Raw genomic sequence first — 20784 nt, 5'->3', positions numbered from 1 at the left:
CCCGGCTGCCCTCGGGCCCTCGGGCCCCCAGACAGAGCCCCGGGACGGGCACAGGGCGTGTTCTCGCCTCCAGGTGCCACCTGCCCCCACAGCGCTCCGGCCGCCCCCAGGAAAGACTCGCTCTGTCTTCCCAGGCAGACGGAGCGTGACGGCGCGTGTCCCCGCGCTGTCAGAACACGGCTCTCCTCACAGAGGCAGCAGCAGGCGTGATCGCTAGTGACAGCCCAAGTGACACTGCGTGGCTCGGAATAACGCAGCTCATTGAGGTGACAGCCCCCCACCCTGCCCCGGGCCAGGTGAGACCCTCGGGACAGTCCCTCTGGGACCCCGGGCTCCCGGGCGTCCTGGCTCCAGGCAGGCCCCGGGCAGGGCACGGCCACGTTCACACATGGATGACCCCCCACACCCCCACCCCACCCCACCCCCGCCGACGGCAAGGCCGGTGGCCAGCGTGGGCTGCCCCTCTCTTTCTAGAACACTCTGCTCCTCCCCCTCCAGCACAGGGGTGAGCGTGGGACGGCAGAGGGGACAGAGGGAGGAAGAAGGGGGAAGAGACCAGTGGCCCGGCTTCCCCAAGACACGCAGCCAGCAGCGAGGGCACGGGGAGGACAGCGCCCACACTCACTGGGACACTGGGAAGACGAGGCACACTGTCCACACAGACACACTTCTGAGGTGACCTTCAGGCTCTCAGGAATGAGCAGGGTGGGGGGTCACAGCAGACTGACCAGAGGAGCAGGGGGGAGGCGGGTCACAGCATACAGACGCAGAGGAGCAAGGGTGGGGGGTGGGGGTCACAGCAGACGGACCAGAGGAGCAGGGGGGAGGCGGGTCACAGCATACAGATGCAGAGGAGCAGGGGTGGGGGTGGGGGTCACAGCATGCAGACCCAGAGGAGCAGGGGTGGGGGGGCGGATCACAGCAGACAGATCTAGAAGAGCAGGGGGGAGGGCGTGCAGGTCACAGCAGATAGACCTAGAGGAGCAGGGGTCAGGGGGCAAGTCACAGCAGACAGACCCAGAGGAGCAGAGGTGGGGGTTGGAGGTCACAGCATACAGACCCAGAGGAGCAGGAGTGAGGGGGCGGATCACAGCAGACAGATGCAGAGGAGCAGGGGTGAGGAGGGTGAGTCACAGCAGACAAATCCAGAGGAGCAGAGGTGGGGGGTGGGGGTCACAGCATACAGACCCAGAGGAGCAGGAGTGAGGGGGCGGATTACAGCAGACAGATGCAGAGGAGCAGGGGTGAGGAGGGTGAGTCACAGCAAACAGATCCAGAGGAGCAGGGGTGGAGGGGGCAGGTCACAGCAGACAGATCTAGAGGAGCAGGGCAGGGGAGGGCGTGCAGATCACAGCAGACAGACCCAGAGGAACAGGGGTGCAGACAGCTCTGCCCACCCGGTCGGGCTCTGTTTCGCCATCACAGGCCCCTCCCCTGGACGGAGACTGGCCCCCGGGCCCAGGAGCCCTCCTCCTCTCCACTCTGCAGGGGAGGCGCGTGCGGGGCGGGGCTCACAGCAGGCCGAGGACTCGGCGTCCCGCCTCTGGCAGCAGCAGTCGAAGCACTTCTTGACGGCCATGTAGAAGTAGGCGAAGACCACGAAGGGGAAGGGCACGTTGAGGCGGTTGCAGTACTCCTGCACCAGGAAGTAGCGCTGGAACTTCCACACCTGGTCGTTGTTCTCCTGCACGATGCCCACGGTGTAGCTGCGGGGGACGGGGGGGAGAGGTGTCACCCGGGCCCCGCCCCCTCCCCGCCGCGCCGACCCCAGCTCCCGCTGTGGACTGCGCCGTGCCGAAGCCTCTGACGGCGGGTCGACATCCAGACTCCCAGGGGAGACCCACTGGGTCTGACACTCCTAAGGGGGCGTCCAGCGTGGGCACCTCAAACAGGCACACAGTGTGGGTGTCCAACATGGGTGTCTAACACGGACTTCTAGCATAGGTGTCCAGCATGGGCATTCAACACGGGTATTTAACACGGGTGTCTGACGTGGCTATCTAACGTGGGAGTCTAACATGAGTGTCCTGTAACCATCACGGGTATCTAACATGAGTATCTAAAGTGGGTACCTAGCATGGGAATCTAACAGGTACCTACCAGGGAGACCTAACATGAGAATCTGAGACGGGCGTGTAACATGGGCATGTAACATGAGTGTCTAACATGGGTGTCTAATATGACATGTAACATGGGTGTCTAGAATGGGTATCTAGCATGGTGTCTAACATGGGTGTCTAATATGACATGTAACATGGGTGTCTAGAATGGGTATCTAGCATGGTGTCTAACATGGGTGTCTAACATGGTGTCCTGCATGGGCATCTAACATGGGCGACATGCATGGGCGTCTAACCTGAGCATCAGACCTGGGCATCTAGCCTGGGCGTCTAGCCTGAGCATCTAGCCTGGGCGTCTAGCTGGGCGTCTAACCTGGGCGTCTAGCATGCGTGTCTAGTGCAGGCATCTAACCCATGCTGCCCCACGCCAACTCCCCTAGGAAGACTGTGCCCCTCCCCCAGGGCCGTGGCTTGAGCCAACAGTCTGTAATGCTGTTGGCACTATTGACCAGAGGACTTAGAAATGTTCACCTCCTTGACCCCACTACTCTACCTCTGGAGACGTGACCTCAGTCAGACCCAGGAGGAGCTGAGCAATGGGCCCTCACCCAGGGAGACACCAAGCGGCCGGTCACTCACTGTCCACCCAGGTCACAGTGACCTATGTCCAGTTCCATGACGAGGCCCACGATGGCGCTGCCACCCTCACGCGGACCCTCACGCCTCTCCCGACATACGTGCCAGCTCGCTGGGGGAGGCAGGGCCATCCGGGGCCCACCCCCGCTCGTATCAGGGGGATTCTCTGCGTGTTCCCGTTGGCGTTCTGGCACTAAGCAACACGTAGAAATGACTTCCAGGATCAGGGGGATGATTCTGTGGCTGATTTATCGTGTCCCAATTCAACTGACTAAGAAATGAGTCAACTTCCCTGCGGGCCAGACGTTCCCTGCACGGGACACTCACACTCACGGCTTTCATGATAGGAGGCTCTCGTGAGAAGCCATTATTAATCGTATTTCAGCCACAGAATTTCAAGTATTCTGATTCTTGTTATTAATTTTAACTTCAAGGCTCTGAAGCTTCAAAACCCCGTCTACTGTGGACAATGAACAGATCAGGGAACTGAGGCAGGATAATGGCCAGGAATTGCCTCGGGAGTCCCCCGGCAAGGAGGCAATGAAGCCGGGCCCAGACCCCGGGACCCCGCCCTGCATCTGTTTACTCAGTGGACCCTTTGAAATCAAATACACCGATGATGGGTAGGGGTGTGGCTGATGCTTTAGACTCTAGAGTCAAAGTCTCTCACCAGAGAACCAGGATGCAGCTGTTTTGAGACCTCGCTCTTGCGTGGTGGCATCTCAAGTTTATGGCAGGGGAGTCCCGAGCAGCGCTCAGGAGGAAGGAGACCCAGAAGCCACCCCCACCCCGGGATTCTCAACCAACCATGGGCCCGGGGGTGGTACTAGGGATGCCCGGGGCCCCCCGTGAGATACTCAAGCACCTCCAGGGCTGTCCTGAGCCGTGCTCAGGGGACCACGGAGTGCCAGGGGTGGAGCCCGGTCAGCGGGTTCAGGGCATGTCACTTAGCCACCGTGCTACGTGTCCGGGCCCACGATTTCACCATCTGACCCCAGGGGTGTCAGCTCAGGCAGGGTCACGACAGAGGCCAGCACTGAGTCGCAGAGACTCGCCCTGGCCTGGTGTCTGGGTACGGCTCTGCTCACGTCTGAGTTTACCCACGAGTGGGCCCAGCACGGGGCAGGCGGACGCCCGGGGCTGGACTCTGCCCGGCTCTGCCCCAAAACGAGATGCGGCAGTACCTCCAGTCTCACCCACAGACCACAGGGCCACTCCTCCCCGCGCCTAGCTCCGGCACGTGTCTGCAACAGAGCTGAGGGCCTGAGAGGCCTCGTGGGGGAAGCCTTTGCCTTGCATTCTGTGGACCCCTGTTCAAATGTCCAGCACCACCTACAGTCCCCGAGCACTGCCCCAGGGTCACTGCTGAGCACCGAGCCAGGAGCATTCCCTGAGCACCACTAGTGTGACCTAAAGAGAAGAGCAGCACTGCAGCTAGTAATGGGGTGACCCTGCCGACACCCCACTCCAGATCTGATGGGGAAAAGGAAGAAAAGAGCGTCATGCATCCCTAGGGACTCACTGGAACCTTCCGTGCTGTGGTGGAAGGGCAGGAGAGCAAGAATCCAGGAAGGTGGGGCTGGAGCGATAGCACAGCGGGGAGGGCATTTGCCTTGCACATGGCCGACCCGGGTTCGACTCCCAGCATCCATAGGGTCCCCCGAGCACCACCAGAGGTAATTCCTGAGTGCATGAGCCAGGAGTGACCCCTGTGCATTGCCAGGTGTGACCCAAAAAGAAAAAAAAAAGAATCCAGAAAGGAGAATTCAAAACAACTAAACAAAGCTTTTCCCCTTTCTGAAAGGAACAACTGAGAAAGCATCGTTAAAGAAGAATCCCTCATTCACAGCCACGAGTGGCCAGAAAGCCCCGGGAGATCACAAGCTCGGGCCGGGCTTCCCGAGAGCCGATGCTCAATTCGAATCATCGGAGAAGCCAGCAGGTGTGCACTGCACGGTAAAAGGCCATTTTTTAAAAGGATGCCGGTTTCCCCGAAATAATTGTACAAAGTTAACACCATCACAATAAAATTCACACGCCCTGGGGGTTTCTGGAAGGTGGGGGGCCAAAACTCTCCGCTTCCTCCGGGTGAGCCCGGGAGAGGTCTGAGTGAGAACCAGAAGGGCCCGGGCACCACAGACCGAGAATGGCTTTTCAAAACAAGCAGAGCTGCAATTACATCCAGTTCTAGCAAAACCCAAAATAGACTGATGAACGCGTGCCTGAGTTCACACGGGAGCGAGAACCCCAGCTGGCCCTAACTCGCCACCTCCTCTCTGGTCCTTCCCTGGGGCTCCCGACTCAGTGCTCACCAAGGCCCAGGTGCCTGTTCAAATGTTTCTCCCACACTCCACGGCCTCAGGAACAGGTAAAGAGGCAGCGGCAGGAGAAACAGTCGTTTCCCTGTGCAGGTTCGTGGACGTTCCCTCAGGCCTGGACAGTCCTCCCCTGTAGGTGATGGACGAAGCGTCCGTCCTTGTGTCCCCGCGGTGGCCGTCCTATCCGCTCTGCAATGTCCATACTCACTCACGGTGACGGCTCAGCTACTCCGGGCCGCGTGGGGGCTCCCTGGGCTACGGGAAACGCCCACACTCTCTCGGGTGGTCTCCGAGGCCCCCACCCCCGCCCTGCCAGCCCCTCCCTCGCTCTGCCATGGTGGCCTCTCCCGGACCCCCTTCCCTCTCCTGCTCTCTCCCCCAGCCAGTCCCCCGGCTCCAACACCCCGGGGTCAGTTCTCTGAGCCAGGTCAGCTCGGCTGGCGCCCGACACCCCCACCCTACCACCCCAGTACTGCCACGGCCCCGGGTCACGCCGGAGCCCCTGGTCGGCAGCCCCAGAGCTCCACGCCCGGCGTTCGTTATTCTTGCAATGGTTCCTCCGTCCATGCAGGCGAAGCACCCCCCCCCCCCCCCAACCAAGGCTCGGCACCAAGTCACGCCCCCGGGAATGACTCTGCTCACGGAGGGGAACCTTGGGGCCTGCGGGAAGCCCAGGGCAGTGGTTCCTTTCTCTGCTCGCTGGCTCTCGCCCCCTCGGCCGCCCCCCTACTCTGCAGAGCAGCTTCCCGACCTGTCTACACCTCCAGCTGCTCTTCCTCTTTCTGCTCTTTTTTTTTTTTTTTTTTTTTTGCTTTTTGGGTCACACCTGCGATGCACAGGGGTCACTCCTGGCTCTGCACTCAGGAATTGCTCCTGGCAGTGCTCAGGGGACCATATGGGATTCTGGGAATCGAACCCGGGTTGGCCATGTGCAAGGCAAACGCCCTCCCCGCTGTGCTATTGCTCCAGCCCCTCTGCTCATTTTTATTTTTATTTTTATTTTATTTTATTTTATTTTATTTTTGGTTTTTGGGTCACACCCAGCGATGCACAGGGGTTACTCCTGGCTCTGCACTCAGGAATTACTCCTGGAGGTGCTCAGGGGACCATATGGGATGCTGGGATTTGAACCCGGGTCGGCCACGTGCAAGGCAAACGCCCTACCCGCTGTGCTATCGCTCCAGCCCCCCCTCTGCTGTTTTTTAAGAAGCTTTACTGGATCACCTGAGATACAGTCGCAACCCTGCATGACTGCGTTTCAGGCGCACAGTGCTCGAGCACCGTCCCTCCCCCCGGGCACACTTCCCCCCACCACTGTTCCCAGGGTCCCACCCGCCACCCGCACCCACCCCACTCCCTGCCTCTGTGGCAGGTACCATCCTTCTTTCTCTCTCGACTTTGGGCCTTATGATTTGCAATCCCCCCCGATGGCTCACTGCCTCATCGTAGTGAGGGGGTGGCAACGGTGCCAACCGGCAAAGAGTGACCCAACAGGGGCTGCCCAGAGACTCAGGCAGGTGCGTGTTTGTCAGCGTGCAGATCGTTACAACGTGCCAGTCGACCAAAAGCTTACATTCAGTAGACCGGGAGCACTGTAAGGGCGATTAGAGGCTGCCCCAAAAGCCTCTACTCTCTCGGAGAGCCCGGCAAGCTACCGAGAGTACCCCGCCCACACGGCAGAGCCTGGCAAGCTATCCACGGTGTATTCAATATACCAAAACCAGTAACAATAGCGGGCCTCATTCCCCTGACCCTAAAAGGGTCCCCAATGCAGCAGTGTTGGGAAGGACGAGCAAGGAGAGGCTGCTAAAATCTCAGGGCTGACTCAGCTGCCAAAATGAAGGACTAAAATGACTGTGTGTACTTTCAACGCACGTACACTGGCATCGGAAGCCTCCATCGAGGACCTGATGGTGCAAGCACAGAAGATCAAGTACGACATCATTGGACTGACTGAGACGAGACCACGGGATGCCAAAAGAACCCCCGGCCGCCCCCCTACAAGATGGTCAGACTTCTTCGTCAAGACCCTGAAGGAACGGCTCAATGCTCTTCGTGTTCCTGGAGCGAGCAGACACCATTGGGCTACACTAGCACACGCGACAGGGATGAATCAAGACGTTACTGGCGCCCGCTCGAGCAAGTCGATGAGCAGCAGGATGACAGTGGCCTGGCAGGGGCTCTGGCTGGCAGTACAGGTGCTAAGGGGCCGTCCTGTTGGTTCCTTGGCTCCTTCCCTCCCACATCTCCCGTCCTGTGAGGTCCCTGCGGTCGTCACTTACTTCGTGGTTCCTTCTCTGATGCAACTTTCTGCTCATTCTCAATCAGCAGAAACTGGTCCTGAGTTCAAACCCGGCTTATTCTGGGCAGCTGGTGGGCATGGGGGGCTGGGGGCTCTCTGCAGAGGGGGCAGAGCGGGTGGTTGTCGTCGCTGGCACTGTGGGGTGCCAGACTGGGCCCCACTTGCTCGCTCGCTCGGGCTGGGTGATTTTAATGCAACGTGAGCCCCAATCTTCACACCGGCTCTCTCCCTGCTGACAGCCGGCCCGGCCCAGCCCGGCTGCTGCTCCTCTGGGTTGTTTTTTGGGGGAAGCTCTCCAGCAGTGCTCAGAGGGGCCCAGCAGTTCTCAGCCAGGCTGCTGGGTCAATGCCAGGGCTGGAAGGTGTGGTGCCAGGGGGAAAGGGGGCATCCTGACAGCGCCAGGGGGCACCCAGCGATGCTTGGGGACTGTGTGGTGCCAGGGACTGAACCCAGGCCGAGCGCATGCCAGGCTTGAGCCCTAACCACTGAGATATCTGCCTGCCTCCAGTCCCGCTCCCCATCCCCCAGTGTGCCCTGCGGGTAGGCCTGGGGGTCACTACCCAGGTAGGGGACCTTTGCCATGAGAATCTGGACGAGCTGCCCGATTGGGTCACCCAGGGACACGTGGCTCCCAGAACCCCGGAACCCTCAGATCAGTGTGTGACCTTTGGGGGACAGGAAGTGGCTCATGAGTCCCAAAGCAGGATCACACGCGGCTCCCCGAGGAGAGGCAGGTGCCTCCATGGTCACGTGCCCCTCCAAGGGGGCAATCGTGGGGTGGGACGCAGGGCCCCGGCAGAGTGTGGCGGGGGTCACTGTGACCTGGAGCTGCATGGCCGGCCCGGTAAAGCCCACTTCCTGACGGGTCACAGTCCCGGGTGGCCTGGAGGCAGTGGTGTGGGGGTGGGCAGGCTCTCGGAGCCCCTCAGAGCTGCTGAGGGCCCAGCAGGGGAGCCCAGGCCTTGGACTTCACCTCAGCACAGAGAACTCAGCTCTCGGGACCCCCAGCACCCCGGGGGAGAGCGAGAGGCCCCGGGATCACAGGGACCCGAACACCATCGCTCCCTGCCCGGGGTCAGTCTGGCATCACGAAGCCCGTCCTTGCCTCCTGGGGCACCCGCCAGGCTCTTCCCTCACCTCCTGCTCCCCACAGGGGGCTCGGCAGCGAGAGGCACGCGGGTTCCTGGCCCCCGAGTCCTCCCGGGGCCACCACTCAGGGAGGCGACCAAGAGGGCAGCGGCTCAGCCCTCCCCAGGCCACGTGAGACCCCCGGCCACGGCCAGGCCCCCGCAAGCAAGCATGTCACACCCCCACTCAGGTTTACCTCCGGGTCCTCAGCACGGAACCTTCTAGAGAACGCGGGACCTCAGCAGCAGCCAAGGCGCCAGACCCAGGAAGGACCCCGCAGCCTTGCACGCCTGGGCCAGGCTACAGAGTGCTACCAGCAGCACCCTCGGGAGCCTACGTCCTTAGCCAGGGGCCCAGGCAGTGTCCAGGCCGGTCGGAGTTGGGGACCCCGGGCAGAGGCTGGTGCTTAGCGCCCCCTAGAGGGCGAGCACGGGAAGACTCGGTCGCGGTGAGGAAGGTCAGCTGGACCCACGGCGGGTGCTTGGACATGTCCAGTGGGATGAGCGCAGGATGTGGATTCAAACCCAGGTACACCCTCCGCCACAGCGCCCAGCGGAGGGAAGTGGAGGGTGTTGGACCTGACCTGGGACGCCAGAGGTGAAGGACTGAAGGAGGAGCAGAGCAGGGACGCCCGAGACCCCACCCAGGCCCACCCTGAATGGGGAGGCAGAGACCCCCACTGGACACCAGGGGGCTCCCTGCCACGCAGAGGGGCCCCTGCATCAGACTCTGCAGGGGGACTTGTGGCCTCCAGGGCCCACTGACCAGCTGTGATGACCCTGTGACTGACCCCTGTGACTGACCCCTGTGACTGACCAGCTGTGATAACGGGCTGTGAGACCATGACTGAGCTCTGATTTCCCTTCCTGATTTGTGTGACTGACCTGGGATGGCCACGGCGATGGACATCCATGCTCGGCTCTTTTGCTTTCCTGGGTTTTACTGTGGGGAATCAAGACCTTGCCACCCAAAGTACCCCGCCATTTGCCTTTCACGCTTAACTAAGAACCTCCCTCCAACCCTACCGAATGGAAGATCTTCCCTTCCTCCGGGGGCAGAGAGAAGCAGTCCCTAAGATGCACAGGGCGGTGTGAATTCTGCATAACAGCTGTGAGCAGAGTCTGTAGGTACTCAGCAGACAGCCCCCAGCACTGCTAATGGAGCATTACACACAGTCCCCATGACCCCACTTGCTCCGCCCACCAGCCCTCCAGCCCCCCATCACATACTTCTCTGAAGTAGATTTTTGCTGCTTTGCTCTGGTCCCAGCCTCACTTAGCACAGGGCAAACATAGCACTGAGGTCCTGGAGCAAGTACCCAAACATGTGACCAGCAGGGGGAGCAAGTACTCAAACTGACCAGCAGGGGGAGCAAGTACCCAAACATGTGGCTAGTGGGGGGAGCAAGTACTCAAACTGACCAGCAGGAGGAGCAAGTACCCAAACATGTGACCAGCAGGAGGAGCAAGGACCCAAACTGACCAGCAGGGGGAGCAAAGACCCAAACTGACCAACAGGGGGAGCAAAGACCCAAACTGACCAACAGGGGGAGCAAGTACCCAAACATGTGACCAGCAGGGGGAGCAAGGACCCAAACTGACCAGCAGGGGGAGCAAAGACCCAAACTGACCAACAGGGGGAGCCCTGTACCAAAATTGACCAGCAGGGGGAGCATGTACCCAAACTGACCAGCAGGGGGTAGCAAATACCCAAACTGACCAGCAGGGGAAGAGAAGGACCCAAACTGACCACCAGGGGAAGAGAAGGACCCAAACTGACCACCAGGGGCAGCGTGTACCCAAACAAGTGACCAGGAATGACGGCAGGCGCCCGACGTGAACACGCACCCAAACATGGCGACCAGCAGGTTGACCAGCAGGATGTTGGTGGACAGCATGTAGATGCAGACCAGGGGGATGGTGATCCACTCGGGGAAGCGGGGCAGGTTGTGCTCGTCCAGCTCCACGCACAGCGGCTTGGACTCGTTCCCGGTGAAGGTGCAGTGGGAGAAGTCGTACGTGGTACCTGGGAATGGAGAGATGGACACAAAGTGGTGGCTTCCGGGGTACAGTGCCGGCGGCCAGGCGGAGTGCTGGTCACTGTTCTCGGGGGCTCATCTGGACACAGCGGCCTTGGTGAGGACTCGGCCCTGCCAAGCAGGTGCTGAAGATCTGGCACTGGTGCCCCCGCCAAAGAGACTGAGGCAGAGGGCTGACTCTGGGCCCTGGACATGAGCAGCCGGTCCTGGACTCAGTGCCTCCTGGGTCCAGGACGGCCACGGAACCCCTCCTGCTTATCCCACAGGGAAGACGGCGTCTCCTGGGACCCTGTACGAGACCCAAACGGGGAGCACCACATCACATTGTCGTGCTGGGGAATGAAGAGAGGAATGCCGGCCAGCACCCGCAGGGCTCCCTGGGGGTGGAGGGACTCAGCCGGGGCTGCAAGAGGCGCAGTGGGGAGGGGGATCAAACGCCCCACGCCCAGCGAGTGGAGACGGGCCCGTATGAACAGAGACGCCGCTGTCAGATGAGGCCTCCCGAGAGGAGCAGCGGAGGGAGAGACAGAGGAACAGAGAGTCGGTGAGACCCCAGAGGGGCTGAGGGCAGAGATGAGGAAGCGGAGGCACCAGACCCAAACACGGAGCGTCGGGCCGTCTGCTGGTCCCCTCGGAAGGCAGCTGAGCTCCCACCAGCCTCAGACGGAAGCCAGGGCAGGGCAGGTGTGGTCTTGACTGCAGAGCCCCTCGGGTGGGCAGGCAAGTGAGGCCTCGGGCTGAGCCAAGGGGGAGGGGCAGGGGGCTTGTCTCCACCACAGTGGCGGGAACCAGGAGCCAGCGGGAGCATGGTGAAGCCCCCACAGGAGCCACGTTGGCAGGCTGCGAGGGGCTGGGGCTGGAGGAGGATGGGCTGAATCTCAAGGACAAACAAGCCGGTGGCTCGGCCGGGATCTGCAGGATGAAACCACAGGCAGAGGAGAACTTCGCGTTGAGAGTTCTGATTTGCATAAAGACTTCTGTTTTGCATAAATAGCTCCGATTTGCATAAACCCTCTGCTTTGCATAAAGACCCCGGGTTGCAGAAAGCCGTCTGATTTGCATAGCGGTGTGGCTGGTGGCCACGGCCGGCCCGGAAGGAAGGGCTCAGAGTCCTCCCGGGGGCCTGGGACACAGCACGGGGCTGAAGGCCCATGTGGTCACCCCAGCGTGCTGGGCCCTGGAGCATGGCCAAGGGGCCAGGGCGGGAGGGGCCGGGAGGGGCCCACGACAGGAAGGGGATATGCTGGATCAGCGTCAGACCCTGGAGGCTCCCCGGGGAAGCCCCGTGGCTGGCTGCTGAGCATCCCTAGGGGGGCCCGGACCCTCCCCAGAGCCATGCTCCACCCGCACCAAAATACAGAGCTCTCATCTGGAGGGGCCCCGGCACGTCTGAGAAAGGCTTTTCCCCACCGTGGGCCTGATGGCACGAGTCTCACCCAGGGCAGGCAGAGCCTCCTGGAAGGCCAGGCTTTGGGGGGTCCAGGGGGTCCAGGACTTGGAGCCGTACCCCCAGGGCACCCTCAGAAACGGCTGGAGGGCTGCAGGAGGCCCTGGGCATCACGGAGCCATCGGAGATGCGTGGCACGAGACGGACAGGGCAGAGATGACCCCAGGCCATTTGTCCTGGTAGGAAAGAGCACGGCGGGCCCAGGCTCCTGGCGGGCTTTGCACACGTGCGATGGACAGCTCATACCAAACATACGCGGGTGGGCACGTGCCCCTAGGGTCCTGTATGTGGTGCGGTGACCTAACACCATCCAGGCCCCCGGGAGCCTCCATGGCTGCTGGCAGAGGGCTCATGGGAATCTTACACCCCAAGTTCCAGAATTGGCCGCAAGAAACAGACGCTGAGTCACTCTTTATGGGACAGTGCGGCCTGCATACTCCTGTTTGGGCGGTGGGGGGTGGGGTGGAGCGTCCACACCGCGCTGTGCCCGGGGGTTGCTCCCAGCTCTGTGCTCGGGAATCAGTAACTTGCACACTTATCAGCACCTCTCGGGCCGGCCGTGCATGGCTGCTGGTGGACATACGAGCCCTTGCAGGGCTTAGAGATTTCCGGCAGGTCCTTGGGAGACAGGGGGGAGATTTTGCAAAAACCCTAATAGTCAGTCGACCTCATGATCCAACAATTCTGTTCCCAGGTATCTGTGCCAAGAAGACGGAACAAAAGCCGAGCCTCCACGAGGCTGGGAAGCTCACGGCACACCGAGGCTCTCCGCAGCGCTCGGCACAGGAGGCCGGAGCCGGGAAGAGCTGCGTGCCCGGGGACCGTGCCTGGGCACAGCGTCTGGGGCCTGTGTGTGCAGAGGAGAACGAGGCGGGAGAAGGAAAGAGGAAGTCTGGCTTTCGGCGGCGACGTGGAGACAGTCATGCTAAGAGTCAGAAGGAGGAGGTCAGGGTCCAGACAGGCTCGTCGTGTGTGGGACAGGGAGAAGCAAGGCGCCGGACAGGCAATGCCCAGTGAAAACCAGCCTGCAGCTCAGACCGAGGCATAGGGGGACTGGGGACAGTGGGAATTATTGGCACTTGGGTGATGGGCGTGGTGGGGTGACATTTAGAAGAGTTGTGAATTGGTCCCCTGAGAGTTTAAATAATTATATATTGTGAGAGCACAGCGGGTAGGGCCTTTGCCTTGCACGCCGCCAGCCTGGGTTCGATTCCTCCATCCCTCTCGGAGAGCCCGGCAATCTACCGAGTATCCCGCCCTCACGGCAGAGCCCAGCAAGTACCCGAGGTGTATCCAATATGCCAAAAACAGTAACAACAAGTCTCACAATGGAGACGTTACTGGTGCCCGCTCGAGCAAATAGATGAGCAAAGGGATGACAGTGATACTATAATACATCATAGATATATTCTACATCATACGATATATTCTACATTAATATCATGTGTATATTAATGAATACTGTTACTGTCATCCTGTTGGTCATTGATTTGTTCGAGCAGGCACCAGTAACATCTCTCATTGTGAGACTTATTGTTACTGTTTTTGGCATATCCAATACGCCAAAGGCATTGGATATACCTTGCCAGGCTCTGCCATGCGTGCGCGATACTCTCGGTAGCTTGCCAGGCTCTCTGAGAGGGGCAGAGGAATCGAACATAGGGTCGGCTACGTGAATAAAATAATATAATTAATATAGGTTCGTGTTTGTCATATGTGGGTGTGCCCATGTGCACTTCTAAACCAATGTTGCCTTGGTTACAGCATCATAGGGTCACAGGCTGGCGCCTGAAGGCGGGTGGGCGGAAGGTCTGCTCAGAAGCAAAGGACGGGGTCCGAGTGAGTGCCAAGTCCCCGGGTGGTGGGCCCAGTAGCTCCCGCGGGTCCCCTCCCGGCCCCACGGCCCGGGCCACTCACTGTCCACGTCACTGGGCACCTGGCCAAACATGGCCAGGTAGGGCTCGTAGATGACGGAGCGGAAGATCCAGCGCCAGCGCTGCTCGTTCTGGCGCAGGATGCCCTGGCGGGCCACGCCGAAGGCCACCATCCACACGGCGAAGAGGAACAGGAAGAAGAAGACATCGATCAGCTGTCGGGAGGGAGGGGAGAGCGTCGGGCCCGGGCCTGAGTCTCCGGGCCTGGACTTACGCGGATGTTAGAAACGGGATCACTGGGGCCGGAGTGATAGCACAGCGGGGAGGGCGTTTGCCTTGCATGCGGCCGACCCGGGTTCGATGCCTGGCATTCCATAGGGTTCCCTGAGCACCGCCAGGGGTGATTCCTGAGTGCATGAGCCAGGAGTAACCCCTGTGCATAACCGGGTGTGACCCAAAAAAGAAAAAGAAAAAAAAAGAAATGGGATCACTGACACCTCAACACCCTGAGCCCCAACCGGAGTGATCGTGAGCACAGAGCCAGGAGTAGGCTCAGAGCACTTCTGGGTGAGGGTCCAAAACAAAACAGAAACGGCCACCATAGGGGCTGGAGAGAGAGTGCAGGGGCTAAGGCACTTGCCTTGCACGTTGCCACCCCCAGTTACGCCCCCCGAACCACAGAGAGTCCGCTGGGCACTGCCCCGTGTGGCCAAACCCACCCCAACCCCCCAAATGGGCTCCTCCACAGGGGGTCTCCAGACACTCATTTGCAGCATTCCCAGGGCGCACAGCTTTGGAGAGACGAGGTTCCCCGGGAGGGGGCTCTGGGGTGACCCCTCCAGCCAACACCCTGTGCCCGAGATGGTGAGCACTCGGGGAGTCCTCCCCGTCCAAGAGACCCCACACGCCCTCGGCTCTCTTTCCAGGGAGCCTCAGCCTTTCCCCTCATGGTCTGTGCGTGCAGCCCGGCTCCCTGGAGACGGGGCCTCGGCTGTGCTTGGATTAAAACCACACGCTCGGAGCCTCCTCCCTGCCAGGCAGGGGCAGCTGGGCTCACCCCGGTCCCCAGCTGGGCTGGCCAGAGGAGCAGCGGGTCGAGGGTCCTCTGGGCCGTCTGCCAGGCCGGCCTCCTCGTCCCAGCGTGCTCATCCTGCTGCGCCTTCCGCTACAACAACCTCCCGGCGCTCCGCCCCTTGCCCTGCTCCACGCTCACCAGCCCTGCACGAGCGTCAGGAACCCCCAGGACTCGACTGCCCAAATCCACACAAACAGTATAAAAATCCCCTCGAGGGGCCGGAGCGATAGCACAGAGGGGAGGGTGTTTGCCTTGCACGCGGCCAACCCGGGTTCGATTCCCAGCATCCCATAGGGTTCCCCGAGCACCACCAGGGGTGATTCCTGAGTGCAGAGCCAGGAGTGACCCCTGAGCATCGCCGGGTGTGACCCAAAAAGCAAAAAAAAAAAAAAAAAAAAAAGTCCCCTTGTGCCTCTAGACCAGCGTGACCCCCTCAAGGGCGCGGGGAGCGTTGCTCACCCCGTCCCGGTCACAGGCTCACTCTTCCGACGACGCTCACTCACTAGGCCAGGCTGGGCCCCTGTTAGAGCCAAACCCGGCAGAGGCAAGCCCGAGTGACCACGAGCCGCGGTGCCCCCCCACCCCCCTCCGCCAGCCGTGCCCGGGGCTGCCTCACCATCCGCTGCAGCATGATGATCTTGGGGCCCAGGTTCCTGCTGACCGTGAAGATGTGGATGAGGCGGAGGGTGAAGATGATGTAATCCAGGCAGAAGATGACGCGGCCCGAGTACAGCGAGGTCTTGTCGGAAGGGTGAAGCCTGGGGTGGGGGTGGGGGGCAGCGGTGAGCTGCTGACCACACGGTGTGGGCAGCCCGGGGACCACGCCCAGCACTGCCTGGGGGTCCCGCATGGGACTCCCCTCACTGCCGGCCCACCAGCCCCCTGTGGCCCTGTTCTACCGGATGAGGCGACTGGCCAGCGCCCTGGAAGCCACGTGTGTTTGCTAACTGGAACGTTCTAGAACCCCGACGACAGTGCCTGCAGACGCTGGCCCTCTGGCCCAGCTCTGGGGCGGGAGCTGAGCTCCGGAGAGCCAGAAGCGAGGCTGGAGGCAGGGACCACCCACCCCAGCCGCACCCTGGTGCTGTGGCCCAGGGCGGGCCTCGGTTTCCCCATCCCGAGGGCTGGCCGCAGCCCAGGGGGGGAACTGGAGGAAACCGGGCCCATGAGGGGAGGCAACGGCAGAACAAGAGCTCCGGGGACGACTCCAGAGTCTGCAGAGAGCCGAGGCGTCTCCGCGACCTCACTGTCTCCCCGCGCCCTGCAGCCCCCGGCCCCCTGGGTGCCCGGTGACGCCCAGCAGGCGGGAGGCCCACAGCCTCCCCGAGGAGGAGAGAGGCTCGTGCCAGCCACGCCGGGCACCAGGGGGGGGACACGGTCCTCAGGAGGAACCAACCTCGAGCAGGAGGGATGTACCTGGACGAAGACGCATCAAGACCCTCCTTCACCTTCCGGCCCGGGAAAGCCCCCCCAGCCCCCCCCATGCATGCTCCAGAAGCCCCCAGCCCCCTGTGGGGTGTGGTGGGGAGCACGCACCGGAAGACGATGCCAGCGATGAAGTAGAACAGGCCCAGCGTGTCCATGACGTTCCACAGGTCGGTGAAGTAATTCACACCGTTCATGTACCACTGCGGCGGGGGGGAGGGGTGAGGGTGGGCGGCGGCCACCTCAGGCGTCTGACCGACCCCCATTCCCCGCCCCTGCCCCCGCAGGGCCTTCCTGAGCCGCAATGTGCCCGGTGAGCCCTGCCCCAGCCTCCGAAGGGGACTCCCCCCGCCGGGCCGGGGTCTGCCGTCCTCCACGTCTCCGGGATGACCACACGTGTCCAGGGCGGGCTGGGCACGAAGATGTTTGCAGCCTGCACGGCCCCTCCCCTGCCCCCAGAGACCGAGGGGCGCGGGACAGCGCCCAGCCCCCCAAAGCCTCCCTTCTCGCTACCCAGCTAAATATTCTGGATTTTTCTGGAGCATGGGCGCATTCGCCGCGTGACATCGCCAAGCTCTACAACACAGACATCCCGGGACCAGCACCAGGTGGCCAGGATGGGGTGTGGACACCAGGCAGTCTCCACGAGTGACACCAGGACCACAAAAGGCTCAACTCGCAACAGCAACTTAGCAACCCCCAGACAAGGACTCAACGTCCCCATGGCGAGATGCGACAATTCTCACAAACGTCCTTCCACAGAAATGATTGTGATCGTTTCGGGACCACTTCGTGGGGACGCGCAGTCAGAGTAGGTGACTGTGGGCCTGCGGGGGAGCTGGAGGGAGAGGGGAGTGGGGGGAGGGGCAGCAGGAGGGAGAGGGGCGTGGGGGGAAGGGCAGCTGGAGGGAGAGAGGCACTGGGGGGGAAGGGGGAGCTAGAGGGAGAGGGGAACGGGGGGGGGGGAAGGGGGAGCTGGAGGGAGAAGGGCGTGGGGGGAGGGGGAGCTGGAGGGAGAGGGGTGCGGGGGGAAGGGGAGCTGGAGGGAGAGGGGCGCGGGGAGAAGGGGCAGCTGGAGGGAGAGGGGCGCGGGGAGAAGGGGGAGATGGAGGGAGAGGGGCGTGCGGGGAAGGGGAGCTGGAGGGAGAGGGGCGTGGGGGGAAGGGGAGCTGGAGGGAGAGGGGCAGGGGGGAGGGGGAGCTGGAGGGAGAGGGGCGTGGCGGGGAGGGGGAGCTGGAGGGAGAGGGGCGTGGGGGGGAGGGGGAGCTGGAGGGAGAGGGGCTTGGGGGGAGGGGAGCTGGAGGGAGAGGGGCTTGGGGGGAAGGGGAGCTGGAGGGAGAGGGGTGTGGGGGGAAGGGGAGCTGGAGGGAGAGGGGCGTGGGGGGAAGGGGAGCTGGAGGGAGAGGGGCGCGGGGAGAAGGGGGAGCTGGAGGGAGAGGGGCGTGGGGGGAAGGGGAGCTGGAGGGAGAGGGGCGCGGGGAGAAGGGGGAGATGGAGGGAGAGGGGCGTGCGGGGAAGGGGAGCTGGAGGGAGAGGGGCGTGGGGGGAAGGGGAGCTGGAGGGAGAGGGGCAGGGGGGAGGGGGAGCTGGAGGGAGAGGGGCGTGGCGGGGAGGGGGAGCTGGAGGGAGAGGGGCGTGGGGGGGAGGGGGAGCTGGAGGGAGAGGGGCGTGGGGGGAAGGGGAGCTGGAGGGAGAGGGGCAGGGGGGAGGGGGAGCTGGAGGGAGAGGGGCGTGGCGGGGAGGGGGAGCTGGAGGGAGAGGGGCGTGGGGGGGAGGGGGAGCTGGAGGGAGAGGGGCGTGGGGGGGAGGGGAGCTGGAGGGAGAGGGGCTTGGGGGGAAGGGGAGCTGGAGGGAGAGGGGCGCGGGGAGAAGGGGGAGCTGGAGGGAGAGGGGCGTGGGGGGAAGGGGAGCTGGAGGGAGAGGGGCGCGGGGAGAAGGGGGAGCTGGAGGGAGAGGGGCGTGGGGGGAGGGGGAGCTGGAGGGAGAGGGGCAGGGGGGAGGGGGAGCTGGAGGGAGAGGGTCGTGGGGGGGAGGGGAGCTGGAGGGAGAGGGGCGTGGGGGGAAGGGGAGCTGGAGGGAGAGGGGTGTGGGGGGAAGGGGAGCTGGAGGGAGAGGGGCACGGGGGGGGAGGGGCAGCTGGAGGGAGAGGGGCGTGGGGGGAAGGGGCAGCTGGAGGGAGAGGGGCGTGGGGGGAAGGGGAGCTGGAGGGAGAGGGGCGTGGGGGGAAGGGGAGCTGGAGGGAGAGGGGCGTGGTGGGGAGGGGGAGCTGGAGGGAGAGGGGTGTGGGGGGAAGGGGAGCTGGAGGGAGAGGGGCCTGGGGGGAAGGGGAGCTGGAGGGAGAGGGGCAGGGGGGAGGGGGAGCTGGAGGGAGAGGGGCCTGGGGGGAAGGGGCAGCTGGAGGGAGAGGGGCCTGGGGGGAAGGGGAGCTGGAGGGAGAGGGGCCTGGGGGGAAGGGGAGCTGGAGGGAGAGGGGCAGGGGGGAGGGGGAGCTGGAGGGAGAGGGGCCTGGGGGGAAGGGGCAGCTGGAGGGAGAGGGGCCTGGGGGGAAGGGGAGCTGGAGGGAGAGGGGCGTGGCGGGAGGGGGGCGTGGCGGGGCGGAGCTGGAGCGTGCGTGCCTGCAGGTGGTCAGGAACCCCTCCTCGCTGCCGTGTGCACACACAGGGGTCCCAGAGCCCCGGCCGCCCGAGGGAGCACCCGAGACTCGGCCGCCAGCAGGAGCCCAAAGTGCCGGACTGTGGCCCGGCGCGGGAGGGGCGTGTGGGGACGGGCGCGGGGTCCGGGGTCCGGGGTCCGGGCGGCCCACCTGCCTCACTTCGTCGCAGAACAGCACGAAGACCAGCACGTAGAGCACGAGCTCGGGCGGGTGCGGCGCGGCGTGGAAGTCCATGAGGAGCACGTAGGCGAAGAGCAGCAGGAAGGCGATGTAGAAGACTACGTTCCAGGAGAAGACCACGAAGGGCGACGTGAAGAAGGCCACGTAGTACCACAGCAGCTTCCGGCGCTTGTCCACCGGCTTCTTCCTGCAGGGGCCCGGCCCGCTCAGCGCCCGCACCCGCGCCCGGCCCTGCACCCCGCACCGGGTGTGACGGACACGCCCGGCTGCCTGTGTGGGCACGGCGCACCCAGAGAGCCCCTCCCCAGTGTTGGTGCCAGCACCCGCATCTCGAGAGCACTCATGTGTGTGTCGCACTCACACACGTGCGCACACAGATGCTTGCACACGTGTGGGTGTGTGCACAGGGAGAAGCACACATTTGGGCATATCACACACATGAACAAGTATATACGTGGTGCCATGTACACAGAGATACATACACAAGTGGGTATATTACACACATATACAGGCACATGCATATGGTGTTTGGCACATACACACGTGGACTCATCACACACATTTATAGGTACACACATGTTGTGTTATGTACACAGAGATATACACATGTACACGCATATGTGGTATTATGTATGTACAGAGACAGTCACATGTTGGTACATCACACACATGTACGGGTACACACGTGTGGTGCTATATGTGCACATAGACACACATAAGTACATTGCACACATGTACAGATACACACAAATGGTGCTTTATGTGCACAGAGACATACACATGGATATATTACACACATGTACAGGTGGCCGTGTGTACACACACAAGGATGCATGTTTACACGTGGGTGCATGAACACACAGGGACACAGGCTCAAACAGGAACACAGATACACATGCGTGGATGCATGTGTGGGTGTGTGCACACAGCGAGGTGCATTACACACTAGGACACATGCAACAGGAATGCATACAGTGTGCAGGGACACGTGTCCACATGTGTAGGAGATGAGGTGTGCCTGGCTTCATACCTGAACGAGACGAAGCCGCAGCCGACCAAGGGGATGATGAACAGACACAGAATGATCTTCCAGTTCTTGGTGTCGCGGGAAATCTCGCCGTACCACTGCTTGGAAAGGAAGTTCTGCAGGGAGAGACGGACACGGGTCCTCTGGTGCCGGGAATGCAGGGGGGAAGCTTCCCTCCCGCCCCACCCTGAGGAAAGCACGCCCCAAGGTCCTGGTGTGATAGGAGCCCCTGCACCCCAGGGCGTGGGGAGAAACGGCCCCTGCGGCCAGCCCTGTGGGGTGGGTGAAGGCGCTGGGTCCCGGGACGATCTCTGGCACGAACAAGGGGCCCCCGGCTGGCCGCCCACCCAGAGCCTGGGGACACGGCAACAGTGAACCACACTGTCAGCGGCGGCATCCGCTGGCACAACGGACTTAGCACCCGCTCGGGGCCCAGCAGTGGAGCCACGGAAGCTTCTGGAACCCATGAGCCCCTGAACTCTCCTTAGCCAAATCGGACACACCCACCCCTGCACGGGGCAGAGGGGCGCGGCGCGTGTCTGGGTGTCTCTCCGTCTCTTTCTTCCCCTCCTCCCTCATGCCCAGAGCCCCCGGCCGAGATGAAGCCTCGACCAGGGCTCA

The 20784-nt window shown here is 62.5% G+C and overlaps 1 protein-coding gene across 1 annotated transcript in view; it reads right to left on the bottom strand.

Annotated features, from left to right (window-relative positions):
* Window positions 1-20784, bottom strand: part of TRPM8 (transient receptor potential cation channel subfamily M member 8) — a 76311-nt gene that overhangs the window by 16340 nt on the left and 39187 nt on the right. Inside the window, exons 15-21 of the mRNA XM_004610822.2 lie at window positions 20167-20279; window positions 19107-19323; window positions 16415-16506; window positions 15495-15636; window positions 13847-14018; window positions 10292-10469; window positions 1516-1706 (exon numbers count right to left, since the gene is read on the bottom strand). Coding sequence (XP_004610879.1) covers window positions 1516-1706; window positions 10292-10469; window positions 13847-14018; window positions 15495-15636; window positions 16415-16506; window positions 19107-19323; window positions 20167-20279 — 1105 coding nt within the window. The remainder of the gene's footprint in view (window positions 1-1515; window positions 1707-10291; window positions 10470-13846; window positions 14019-15494; window positions 15637-16414; window positions 16507-19106; window positions 19324-20166; window positions 20280-20784) is intronic.

This window comes from Sorex araneus, chromosome X, assembly GCF_027595985.1.
Source record: "Sorex araneus isolate mSorAra2 chromosome X, mSorAra2.pri, whole genome shotgun sequence".
NCBI lineage: Eukaryota > Metazoa > Chordata > Mammalia > Eulipotyphla > Soricidae > Sorex > Sorex araneus.
Note: the sequence above shows the minus strand (reverse complement) of the source record. Positions and strands in the feature narration are given on the sequence as shown.